Genomic DNA, 13,413 nt, shown 5'->3' with positions numbered 1-13,413 from the left:
ATTTTTCCTGCTTTGCATACAGGCTCCGTCCCAACAGAGAGGGACTCTGCATGCTGCAGTAAGAGTCTATCCGTGTTGTTTCTAGACAGGGGAATAATTATTCATTATTGATTAACTGCTAATTATTTTAAAAGACTTAAATACCGGAATTAATTTTACATACAGTTTGGTTTGCTCTGGGAGTTTAAGGATTTTTCCCCCTCCCTCACAGTGCCTCAGGCCTGTATGATGCTATAATTAGAGGTGGTGGTGGTGTCAACATCCTCCTGCTTTGCTCCCGTCTCTGGGGCTTCGTCTGTCTCGTCAGCAGGGTGATTGTGCTGCATCAAGGACTGTGTGCCCAGCGAAGCTCTTATTGACTAGTAATGCATATAACTGGAGATAGAGATCATCGGGTTGTGCAATGCAACTAAACAATGGGCACAACAACACAGAAGAGCTGATGAGAGATCATTGAGAATGTGTTCAGCAGGACCACCAAGTGATCCCTTGTCGATGGTAACCATATTCAAATAACTTGAATGAGTTTCCTTTTATGAAAGAATTATACATATTAGTACTCATTTTTGATGTTATATGTTTTAATATTTCTAATTCCTTGGTGATTTGATACATTTATAAACACATGCATCCAATATAAGTACAAACATGATATAAAAGCTTTTTTTGCCCTGTTGTTTTGTTACTTATAGTTAAATTACACCTTTTGTGCCCTGACACATTCAGTATGTTTTCATGTACTCCATCTGATTTTCTCAAGATCATTAATAGAATATATCCTATTCTAATGTTACACCTCTAAAGGCAGCCTTTATCCCTAATGCTGATACTAATTAGGGTGGTAAATGGAAGTGGAATAGTAATTATATTATACTATTTTCTACTCTTACTGAGCACTCAAAGTGCTTTCTGCTTAGTGAATGACCTGCTCTGCCTCCTGAGCCACAGCCACCTGATATAATTTGTATGTTGACAACTTGTGTGATTGATTGTACCGCTGCCTGATGACAATATAATGCATCAAATGTGGGTTTAACTAGCAGGAACGACAGATTGTGGCGCCCTCAATTTATTGCTTATTTTTCAGGGACTTCTGTATTATAAACGTCCAACAAAGACTCTTATGAAAAAGCTTCTGTCGCCTGATATGAAACATAATAAATAACAACAAGAAGCACCATGTTGTCACTGAACATGCAGTTCATCCAATGGCCACTTGAGGCTTGTTTTTTATAGATACCCATGCTAAAACGCCAACAAGAATTAAGAAGACAGCAGACAGCTTCAAAAAAGTATTGTATTTTAAATCTCACACGTTTTATTTGTGTTAATGAATATTTGCCACTTCGAACACAGGTGTCTTTAGGCAACAGATGGCTGCTAAACTGAGTCACTGAATTGGACCTCTTGACAGAGATTAAGTTGTTGGTTACTTTTGGAGCAAATTTTAATGTCATTATTTCACAAATCATAATTAACTGTACTAAGGGAGCTCGAGGAGGTGGTCAGGAAGAAGGAGGTCTTGACATCTCTGCGTAAACTGCTGCCTCCACGACCCGGACTTAGATAGTTGGTAGAAGATGGATTGATGTCCACCACTCCAAGTCCACCTCTGAGTGACTCCAAAACAACAGAATGAAGGTTTTGAAGTGGCCTGGTCAAAGTCTGGAATATATCATATTGAGATGCTTTGGAATGACCTTAGAAAGCCTGTAATACTAGAGAGGCCCTCCAGTGTGGCTGATTTAAAACAATTATGGAATAATTGTTATTTAATAGTAATAATAATAATAATAATAATAATAATAATAATAGTGGGCCAAAATTCCTCCACAGCAGTATGAAAGAGTCTGTGTCAGTTACAGAAAACACTTGATTGCCGTTTTGCTGCCATGGCTCTAACGAATGGTTCTAACTGCCTGGTAAGGACACCTGTCACTCAACACAGATATCTGACTGACTCAGTCCTTCTGGTGGAAGAGTTATAAAACTAATTCCCCTCACCCCACAACTTTTCTGAATGATGTAGAGGTAGCCATTTTTAACATGATAATCCAGGAGGATTGACTCCCTTTTGCAGGCAGCCTCTAGTGGCACCTAGGGGAACTGCCATTTTTGTCACTTGCCCTGCTTGGATTCAGCTGTAGCTTCTACTAACCAAGCTGGGAAGCATTGGCTGATAACTTCGTCTTTGAGATCAGCCATCATGACATAACAAAGTAAGTTAAGAGTTTGTGTGAGTAAAACACGTGTGCTGATGTGTTGGGCCTTTAATGTTTGCTGGTATTTTAAGTTGGCTCTTTAAGTGCATGCCTACAGCCATTGTAGGTTATATAATAATGCTCATAAGATGGAAAGAAATTGTTAAGATTAGTCCATCGTATCATATACACGTATCCAGCGTATCCGCGCGTTATTTCTGTAGGAATACCAAATAATAATAATAATAATTAGTATCTGTGGGATGTAGCCAGCCAGAGTAATTTTCATCTCGCTTCTGTGGCATATTGTATTTGCTAGAGTTAACAAATGGTCTAAAGAACTAATAAAAAGAAAAACAAACAGGAAAAAACAGCAATCAGTTTTTGTGTCAAAACCTTTGTGATTTCCTACCTCTCGATTATCCCCTTCCTCTCATTCTTAGCAGCAGCGGACTGTGGGTCTGGAAGAGATTCACGGTTTGTGTTGCAGGTTTCTTCTCTCAGCTGATGGTGACGTAGTTGCGCGCCTAACCGAGTCTGTCTGTGTGACTTTTAGAAATGGGGGGCGGAGGGCTGTAGGGCGCAACCATTTCACACCATCGTCGCGTGAGAGTGGTTCTAATATTGACAACTATACAAATTTTTTAAATATTACTCACGCGAGGACGGCACGCTCGTCTCCAGCTTTTACTGCAAGCTGCAGAAACTGACTTTGAGGGGAGCGCACAGGAGACACACCGCGGTCATTCCGATGGTGCGCCAAGTCCAGCAGAGAGCCCTGGCAACTCAGAGAGCTGGATGCACAGCTGAGCTTTCCATGAACACACGATGTCACATCTGTAGCGAAGACAGCAGGCGGGGAGCTTTACGCCAGTGTCTCTAACAGCTACATCACAGATTTCTTGCGCTACCGCAACCGAGAGAGGAGGAGGAGAGCGCTGATTCACGGCTTGCAGGAGGAGGGAGAGCCGTGCGGACAGGCTAAGAGGATCCATCTCCACCAAGGCTGCAACCTTAAAATACTGACCACCCCCCTCCTCCTCCTCCCTTGTCACTGACAGCTTTGCGACCCGGTCAATCCGTCAGACGGGGAGGATCTGGGCAGGAGGGCGCCAAGGCAGAAGAAGACCAAAGGCGATCACCTCTGACCAGTTTGATCCAATCGCCAATCTCGAGCAGGCTGGAGACCGAGACAGCGGCATCACTGGGGGATTTTGGTCCGAGGAGCACGTTAGACTAAAGAGATCCAAACAGCGAGGTTATTTTGAGACTGTTGGCAGGCTGATCTGCGCGGTAAAACAATAATAAAGGGGGCGGACAGGAGCTATTTCGCAGTCGCTAAACTCCCCGGAATACAAATCCAGGTAGGTTACAATGAATAAGGCATGATTCAAACTCGCAGGTATGTCTATAGAACCTAGTCTTCGTGACATGGAGGGCAACTTGGTATGCAGAAGACAGAATTTTAAATATAATATGCTGCTGAACACGAATCACATTACATGCGTTTTAAGATGCAAAAACAGGCGATAGCTGGATGCGGTCTGTCACTCCGGAGCGCTTCATTCTGCCCAGGCTTTAACCTGTCTGTCCGCTCACACTGCTCCTCGTGATTGTGCAGATATGATCCATTGCAACGGACTGAAATGGATTCGTGATACACTCTAATGGGTGTGCCATTAAAATAATTGGCGTCTGGCAACGCAACTGAAGGATACCGGTTGTTACAGCTTGCCGAGCTCATCATTGCTGGTGATTGGCTGAACACCTGGACTTCCAGTTTCACGTATGTGCTTTTATGTTTACGTTTATATCCCGGATTCTCCTGTACGCTGTGTCTCAATTGGGAGTTAATATCTGAAGACGAGTGTCTCCTAGACATGTGCAGCCCAGGCCTGCATGCACACTATAAGTTAAACTGCGGGCCTATAGTCTCTCCAGCAGGGATTCCCCCCTCAGGTAGTACTGACACTGGTACGGAGAGCGAAACGGCCTTCTGATGATTAATCAGCAACAGCTGCGGCTCCCTGTCTGCTGAGTCCATGTTTCACGGATCTCAGATAGCCTCCTTAAACAAGACCCCTCTTCCCAAAATAGAGAAAGAGCAACTGTCTCGTCCATAATGCTATCTGCATCTGTCAGGACATATAGAAGGGGGTGCACAGTGATTACTATATGATGCACATGATAAGAAAATGTGCATTTCTCTGTTAAACCCCGCATGGTATACTTGGATACTTTTTAAAAACTGTTTTATAATCCACAAATTGTTTACTAAAAAACGGATTTGACATCTAAGAAAAAGCTCAAAATAAAACTAACAAATATATTCTGTTCAATTTAAGGAAAACAACAAACTGACATTTTTAGAAGCTTTAACAAGAAGAACAAAAAACACTGAAATGATGATTTTGTGCAACACTGGCCTGTGTGCTGATTAACTGGAGGCTCCCCATTACAGATAATAAATATCTGTAACACTTTCAGTTCATGTTTTAGACAACTTTTGCTAAAGGTTGTTGCTAAAAGTTGACAGGACTGCCTAATCTTAGCAAAATGAAATCAGTTTTATGCTATGCTGTTGTTGTCCTGGTTTTCAGGCCTGTAGGTTTCAGCTTAAAATCTCCTCAAAATGAAGCCAACAATCTGTTTGCATTTAATCTGCAGTAGCAACCATAGTATGACTCAATATTTGTTGTTAATTATCTAGATTAGTGCCTCGTCTATTAAATGTGTTTGGCATATGTAGATCAGACGTTTGGATTTTTCACCATCAAGTTCAATTATATACATACACAAAGAACTCTGCATATTCAGAATATCACTTGAACTTCATTTTCTTGAAGTAAAAAGTGTTTCAAAGTTGTGTGAATGGAGTTGAAATGTTTTCACTCTTAACTGTTTGTGGTTGAAGAGGTCACTGTTGGATTTAATTGGAAAACGTCAAATCTGATCTTTAGCCTTAATTTAGAAATGTCACTTGTGATGTGGTTCCTATGCTAATGTCCAGCATATGTTAATAACTTGGTCTTATCTGTTCATTTTTAGCACATTTCCGGGAGTTGCTGAACGGCCTCGATTAAATGCCCCTGCATTCACAATGCAAAATACAATCCTTAAAACAGTAATTAGTATGCAAATTGTTCTGTGTAGCTCCTAATTTAGGGGTCACGGTTCTAATGGTGATGCACGTAGAGTAATGGGATGGTTAAATCTCCACTGCTTAACAGCCCCCGAATGCAATTTGTGTGAAGATAGAAAATCAATATTTCAAAAACAAAATCCTCGCGGGGTCATACACCTGAACAGTCTCTCTGAGTGCTTAATGTAATTACTGTAATGAACTTTACTTTATTCCTTAAGATTATGTACTTTTGTGTCTTCGGTTAGTCAGTCAGTGAGTCAATCAATCAGCTCCTCGCTTTTAGGGCTGCAAATGCGAGGAAGGAATTTTTACATGCATAAGGAATGACTGTGCCCTTAAAACGGCAAAATCTACAGCTTAGAAAAGTACAAGTGTTTATTATTTGTCTTTTGGGAGGCATGAAAATGAGCACGACTATGGTTTACAGCTGAAATATTTCTTCCGAGCATGATTTTATTCAGCTTGTGAAATTTATAAGTCTAATGGGATAAGACAGGAGGCAGTTACCAAGCAATTGACTCTCTGTGTCCAGTGTCACTGTATGGCATTATATCTTTAAAACCTCTCTGTCAGCCTGGTAGTTTGCTCTTGGATTCGTGGGTATTTGGCTTGTTTGCCATTTTGTTTTACCTCTGTTTATCCAAGGCAGAGTGACTGAACACATTTGAGTGTTTTTCATCACTCCCCTTCCACACACATTACACTTGGAGGCACAAGAGTGCCGCTGCCTCAATTAAAGCTGCAGGAAATGACAGCAAAGTGTTAAAATCATAGGGGATCACAGCTCATTGGAAGCAGCTAGAATCAATAATTTTATATTAACTGCAATGAATGAAAGGCGTCATTTGTAGCAATAAATCAACAGCAAATTATCAGTTAACTCTGCAGGGCCCGTCTGTTCTTGCTTTGGTCCATCCATCTGTCTTCTTCTGCTTAACCAATTCAAGGTCATAGTGGGGCTGGAGACTCACACCAGCTGTCACAAGCTGAGAGGTCGGGTACACCCTGGACAGGTCGCCAATTTGTCGTGGGGCCAACAACCATTCACACTCATAACCACGGCCAATTTAGAATCACCAGTTAACCTCTGGCCTTGCAAAGAAGCCAGAGTACCCAGTGAGAACCCAGACAGGCCTGGCCAGAACATTCAAACTCCACACAGAAAGGCAAGGACCTTCTTGCTGTGAGGCGACAGTGCTAATCATCACACCAGCGTTTTACCCCTTTTTTGTTGGTCGTGATCTGGTTTTATCATTTTGAAAGTGTTGAAAATTACCCCATAAGAGCGGTGTAATCTGCACAGCTCTTGCAGTGTAATTTTCAGCTGATTTGAGTGAAAAAGCTCAGAGAACCAGCTGCGCTCTACCTGTTCAGCACAACACTGGAGATAAACAGCGATGATATATAATGCAGCATTTAGCAGATAATATATTTCCCACAGGAGTTATTATAGTAATAAGTTGGACAGGCAATGTACTTTTTAAATTCATGACCTGTTTTGAGTTGACACAATAGAAGATGATACACAGCAAAAACAGTGTGCGGATTTCAAATTATTTAAAGTCTGTTAACTGAAAATAACACAAAGACGGAGTATCAAATGCTGAAACTCTATCGTTATTTCTTTTAAAAAAAAATATGTGCTTAGGGCAAATTTGAGCAAGCAGCACATTTTAAAAAAATAGATTGCAGAAGTGCAACAAAAGACTGTCAGACCTGGTGGAACATTTCACAACAAAGCAGGTTAATAGGTAACAAGACAAGGTATAAAAATCATCCCAGAGAGCCTGAGCGTTTAAGAGGTAAAGATGAGTGGGCTTCATCTCTCTGTGAAAGACTGCATAGCCAAATGGAAAGGAGTTTTCGGGGATTTAATTAAAGTATATAAAATCATTAAAATAAAACAGGAAATCTGGTGACATCTAAAAGGCTAAAAACTGTTTTGGGAATCTGAAACAAGTTGTCTTTGTAAGGTTTGAATTTACATTTGCAAAGGGGTCTAATAGCAGGGCAGGGTATAGCAGCAGCCAGGCTGTGTGGTATTTGACAAAGAATGACAGTTTAACAAGTACAGAATCATTTAATTTAACAAAACTCACAGAATCCTTAAAAATTTCTATTGCAAAACAAAGTGGACTTGATTTTTGGGATTTCAGATGGCGCGTCTTTAAAAACAGCCAACGTTCTGTTGTGGAAATCACCAAAAAGCAGCGCCAATGAACACAGTTCATCACTGCATCACAAATACAAGTTAAAACTCTTTCACTGAAAGAGAAAAACATGCATAAACATTTTCCAAAAATGCTTCCGCTGTGTCTCATTTATGGTGGCAGGATTAAATAAAAGGTTAAATATGGTCTGATCAGAGAGATTTTGAATTTGACATCTTTATCAGGGGAAGCTTTGACTACTTTAGCAGCGCAAAAGCACACCGTGCATGCATTACAACAGCATGGCCCCACTGCAAGAGGCCAGGTGTGAAACTCACCTGGCCTGTCTGTGCCTGTTCCTAAAGCATGCACAGTGTTATTAAAAGTAGAGGTAATGCGACATAATGAATAAAACTTAAAACTTTTAAAATTTTTTTGGTATAACTGTTCATTCAAATCAGCTTTTATTTCTTTATGGAAACAGCAGTGTGAATTAATTATTGCCATTCCCAACATGTATCATGCAGAGAGGCTGACCCTGCAATCTTAAATCCTGTGTGCTTCATTGCAGTTTTTACCCCTCCACCTCAGCTTGTCACCATGCAATAAAAAGACAAGGAGAAGCTAGCAGCTCAGCAGTACTGCTCTTGATTTTAAAACAGGAAGAAGCATCTCCTTAAGCCTTTCTCAGTGGCTTCAGCAGCTCTTTAATACCTGCTTGTCAGTTTGACCATTTTCACATTTTTAAATTAAATGGTTAGTACGTGTTATTAGAGATTTATAGCACTAACAAGGGGAATGCACACATATTTTATTTAATTGCCCCCCAAGTTTACTCTCATCAGTGTCCAGGTCCAAACAAAGGCAAAAACCTGAGTTTTTAAATTCAAATTTTCTCTCGCTAAGTTATAACTTTGTCACTCAATTATTCTCCTGTTGATTTTGTTTGTGCTCGGCGCTGTTGGTTCTCACAGGGATTGCATAGCTGGCTCCAATCCATATAAATGGCGCTGCTGATTCAGTTAAATTTAAGTTCCTTGTCTCCAGCTTCTGCTGCCGTTTGCTGTCATCCCATTTTCTGTCCTCCAGATCAGTGTGCTGTGCTGCAATCAACGTCTTTTTTTTTTAACATTAACATCAGAGGATTGTTATATCGAGCTGAGATCGCCTCTGTATCACCTCTAAAAAGACTCATCTCTGTGGATGTTATTGAGGTTATGATCTCTCAAAAAGACATTATAGTCTTGCAAGTGATGCAATTATTTATGCCTGTGAACCATTAAATTAGAGATATTAAGGATAATTTATTCCAGAATAGATGAATTGATCTTATCAACGCTTGCACACAAGACCTTGACAGAGATTTTCCCGGTTTCTTGCAGATTTCACAGAAGGTGTGGGTTATCATTGTCCTATCCAATATTTGGCTTTTGAATTGGTGTACTTTTTAAAATATGCCACCAACTGTTTGCTATGCACACCTCCAATAAAAGTTTTTTCAGCTTTCCAAATTAGCCAGCGGTCCACCCGGATGATATCATATCCAAAAACATCACCTGGGAGTTCAAGTAGTTGGTGTTATTGTAAGAGCCTTTCAGATTGAATGAGCTAAATCAAATAAGAAAGGTGCATTACATTGCATAAAATATGTCCTTTAATGGATCTCTTTTTTTTTTTCCCGAGAGTGCTTTAAAGTGCCATGGGTTTGTATTGTACACCTTTTAGTGCAGGGTGGCCCCAGAGGTAATCAACCCTTTAAGCAGGAATCAGAACCTAAGAATGCACTTTTTTGTGTACAAATTGAAAAATGACTTGAACTAGATTTAGTTCGAAAAAAGCAAAGGGAAGTGTGACAGTAATACAAAAATGTAATCCTCTGGTGAATTTTGGGTAGGGTTATTAACTTACCCTGCATGTATCTCTCTTAAGAGATCATTTTAATTCAGACTAAACTGCCTGTGAGCCTCAGGAGGTCCGGAGGTGTTGTGGAGGCTGCATAGAGGGTCCCATCCAACTCACTGAACTGTTAAACAATCGGGTAACACCAAGGGGAGAGCCTTTATAATAATTCCCCCCTGTGTTATATCATCTAAGTTTTGGGGTGGTCAACTGTTCATTATGCTCCTGCTGCCTTAGGCCCCAGCTGTTGGCATCAGAAGGATGGTCGAGTTGTATCTCATAAGAGCTGAAGAGGTGCGTAAAATGCTTAGCTAGGGCTTTTATGAATTTGGACAGTGTCTGCATTGCTATTGTAATGCTGCTCTCTCTTGCAGAAGTGGTAAGTGCGTGTTTAGGGCTCAGTGTATAATGAATTTGGATGGGACATCTGTAGCCTTTGTTTCACTTTGCCTCTTGACAATCTCCTGCCTCCCTGCTGCTGTTTTTTTTGCCAATGCGACATTTTGGACAGTGCTTAGTTTGGCAACATTGCATGCCTGCTGAGCGAGCTGTTCGGTTCAGAGCTGTGTATTACCCGAGAGATTTCAGACAATCATGCTCAAATCCACATTATTTGTTGCATGTATCCACATCTCAAATCAAAATAAAGTTTATGATTGGAAATGAGCCCGCAGGCTGTAATTTTATTAAACGAATGTTGTCTGCATTGCTCACATATTCATTTACCGACCTGAATCGCTGAGCATTTTCGGAGATAACATAAAGATCTCATGAAAATGGTGTTTGAAGTGGAAAGGAGAAACCCAATTAAGCCGCACAGAAGGATGGTTGGATAATTTGAATTCTTGCGCTCATTTAAAATTAAGAAATTCTTTTCTTGCTTCAGTTCGTGTTTGTTTCTCCCTGTGAAATGCAAACACAGTCTTGCAGACTTGTACCACTTGAAGTTTAAAACGATGTGAAAATACCCTGAGGTTGGATACTCCTTCCATTATGTCATTACATTAAATATTAAATTATTACGCAACTATTGAGAATGCACTGTACTCTAGTACAATAATATTTATTTGGTACTAAAAATATTCAAGGCAAAAAAAAAAAAAAAGCTTACAAAGCAATGTGAGACAGTTGCTTTGTAAGGCTGAAAATAAAGTCTTTCATTCTTGTAATAAACTGTATAATATCTGTTGTTTCTGTCTGGTGTGTTTAGGTGGTGGGCGGAGGAAAGACACAGCCCAGTGCTGGATCCCAGAGCGACTCTCAGTGTGGTAAGGACCCTTGAGACGAAGGAGGGTGCATGGAGGGCTCAAAGCCTGTAAAACCAGGGTCTTCAGCCTGCCTCTGGTTGGGGCTGGTCTCTGTGGCTGTAGCCTTCCTTTGTACAGAGGCCCGGACCACTCCGAGCCCTCTGCTCAGCCCCAGCAATGGCACCTGCAAAGGGAACACAAAGTGTCATACAGGGATTATCCTGCCCATCTGGTATCCCGAGGATCCTTCCATGGGAGACAAGATTGCACGGGTCATTGTCTATTTCGTGGCACTGATCTACATGTTCCTCGGAGTATCCATCATTGCTGACCGTTTTATGGCCGCCATTGAGGTCATCACCTCCCAAGAGAGAGAAATTGTTATCAAAAGGCCCAATGGGGAAACAACCACCACCACGATCCGTGTGTGGAATGAAACGGTCTCCAACCTTACCCTCATGGCCTTGGGCTCGTCGGCTCCTGAGATCATGCTTTCTGTAATCGAAGTTTGTGGACATGAATTCAAATCTGGTGAGCTTGGGCCCTCCACAATCGTTGGCAGTGCAGCTTTCAATATGTTTGTCATCATTGGCCTCTGCGTGTCTGTCATCCCCCAAGGCGAGGTACGAAAGGTCAAGCACCTCAGAGTGTTCTTTGTCACTGCAGGCTGGAGTATCTTTGCCTACATCTGGCTCTACATGATCCTGGCTGTTTTTTCTCCCAATGAAGTCCAAGTCTGGGAGGGTCTAGTCACGCTGGCCTTCTTCCCCATATGTGTACTCCTCGCATGGGTGGCAGACAGACGACTGCTCTTCTATAAGTTCATGCACAAGAAGTACCGCACTGAAAAACATAGGGGTGTCATCATTGAGACCGAGACCGAACGCTCCAAGGGGATTGAAATGGACGGCAAGATGGTTAACTCTCACTTCATGGATGGAGGTGCAACCAGCAATCTGATTGGTCTGATTGAGAGCAAAGAGGTAGATGAGTCCCGACGTGATATGATTCGCATCTTGAAAGACCTGAAGCAGAAGCACCCGGAGAAAGAGTTGGATCAGCTTGTTGAGATGGCCAACTATTACGCTCTCTCACACCAGCAAAAGAGCCGTGCCTTTTACCGCATTCAAGCTACGCGCATGATGACCGGAGCTGGAAATATCCTGAAAAAACACGTAGCAGAACAGGCGAAAAAGAGCGCCAGCGTGCAGGAGGTGCACGTGGAGGAACCAGAAGAGTATGTTTCCCGGATCGCTTTTGAGCCTGCTGTTTACCAGTGCCTCGAGAACTGCGGGGCCGTTATTCTGACCATCACCAGAAAAGGAGGCGACATCAATAAGACTATCTACGTGGATTATAAGACGGAGGATGGCTCGGCTAATGCCGGGGCAGACTATGAGTTCACAGAGGGTATGGTAGTATTCAAACCTGGAGAGATGATCAAGGAAATAAGCATTGGCATCATAGATGATGACATCTTCGAAGAGGACGAGCACTTCTTTGTACGTCTCAGTAATCTGCGCGTCTTGGAAACTGAGGATGAGGTGTTGTCTGCCAACAGTCTCCCATATCCAAAGGCGGTGTTGGGGTTCCCCACTGTGGCTACTGTGACCATTCTGGACGATGATCATTCAGGCATCTTCACCTTTGAGAGTAACTCAGCCCATGTCAGTGAGAGCATCGGTATCATGGAAGTCAAAGTGTTGAGGACTTCTGGGGCAAGGGGGACGGTCATCGTGCCTTATCGCACTGTGGAGGGACTTGCTAAAGGAGGAGGAGAGGACTTTGAAGATACGTACGGAGAGCTTGAGTTCAAAAATGATGAAACCTGGTAAGGCACCAACATTTTCTTTGTGTGGTTGGAGAGGAGTTGCTTTTTCTTATTGTGTTTTTGGTATTTTTAGTTAGCAAGCTTATTCAAAATGAAATGCACCCAGGAGTCATTGATAATTTTGGGTTAGTTTAAACTCACTGATTTATGTTTTGCTTTTGAAATTCAGTTTGATGCCGGTGTACCTTTCTAGAAATAATATACTATTTGATAGCTTCAAAGATATTCAGCAGTCTGCGAGAAGGCTGTGAGAAGCTCGTCGCATTTGCTTTGAAAAGAGATATTGTCTTCTTTGCCTGTTGACATCATTTAGTTTGGAGCATACTTTGATAACCTGTTCATGTGTAGCTTGCACTCATCAAGCTGTGACCTTTAAATGCCTTTTTTTCTTTACATGGTTGGGTGATGTATCCTCTCATCTGAGCGTGCACTCTATATCCCCTTGTTTTCCCGTCAGGAGATTTTGCTGTCATCACAGTGCTTTGGTAGCAATCCTGCGTGTGTGTCGCATGCAAAAGGGATTCAACTTTTGGATTCGTCACACGAATTCGTCTCTAATCCTTGCTGTTTTTGTTTTGTCAAACTCTGGGATTTGATGAGACATGTAGGTGTGATTCCTCCATGAGGCAGCCCCGATTTAAAAAAACAAAACAAAAAAACCCTGAATTTATTTTAGATAGTACAATTACGTAAATTGTGTGTGTTGTGTAGCCTTGTCAGCTGTACCATCTGTGTACAATATTGCCCAAAAACAACAACAACGGAAAAACCCCCAAAAACACATAGCCTTACAAATGAGTGGGCATTTTTGGCGGTTTTTGCAATAACACCAACATACCATACTGTAGCAGAAATTCTATCAGGGCCATATATTGTATGACACTGCTGCATAAAAAAAAAAAAAAAAAAAGATGTATACAAAGCACTTCTCTAGGATACT

At 41.6% G+C, this 13,413-nt stretch overlaps 1 protein-coding gene across 6 annotated transcripts in view; it reads left to right on the top strand.

Moving 5' to 3' along the window:
- The first annotated feature begins 1,538 nt into the window (after positions 1-1,538).
- Positions 1,539-13,413, top strand: part of slc8a3 (solute carrier family 8 member 3) — a 140,136-nt gene continuing 128,261 nt past the window's right edge. For 2 of the 6 annotated variants that reach the window (XM_082515913.1, XM_082515912.1), the window contains exon 1: positions 12,376-12,473. In XM_082515913.1, coding sequence (XP_082372039.1) covers positions 12,461-12,473 — 13 coding nt within the window. In that variant the 5' untranslated portion in view covers positions 12,376-12,460. The other 4 variants (XM_082515914.1, XM_082515910.1, XM_082515916.1 and 1 more) reach the window with 4 other exon arrangements.

This window comes from Aulonocara stuartgranti (genome assembly GCF_965226115.1).
Source record: "Aulonocara stuartgranti genome assembly, chromosome: 19".
Classification (NCBI taxonomy): Eukaryota; Metazoa; Chordata; class Actinopteri; order Cichliformes; family Cichlidae; genus Aulonocara; species Aulonocara stuartgranti.
The sequence above is the reverse complement of the archived record's forward strand: the minus strand, read 5'-3'. Positions and strand labels throughout refer to the sequence as shown.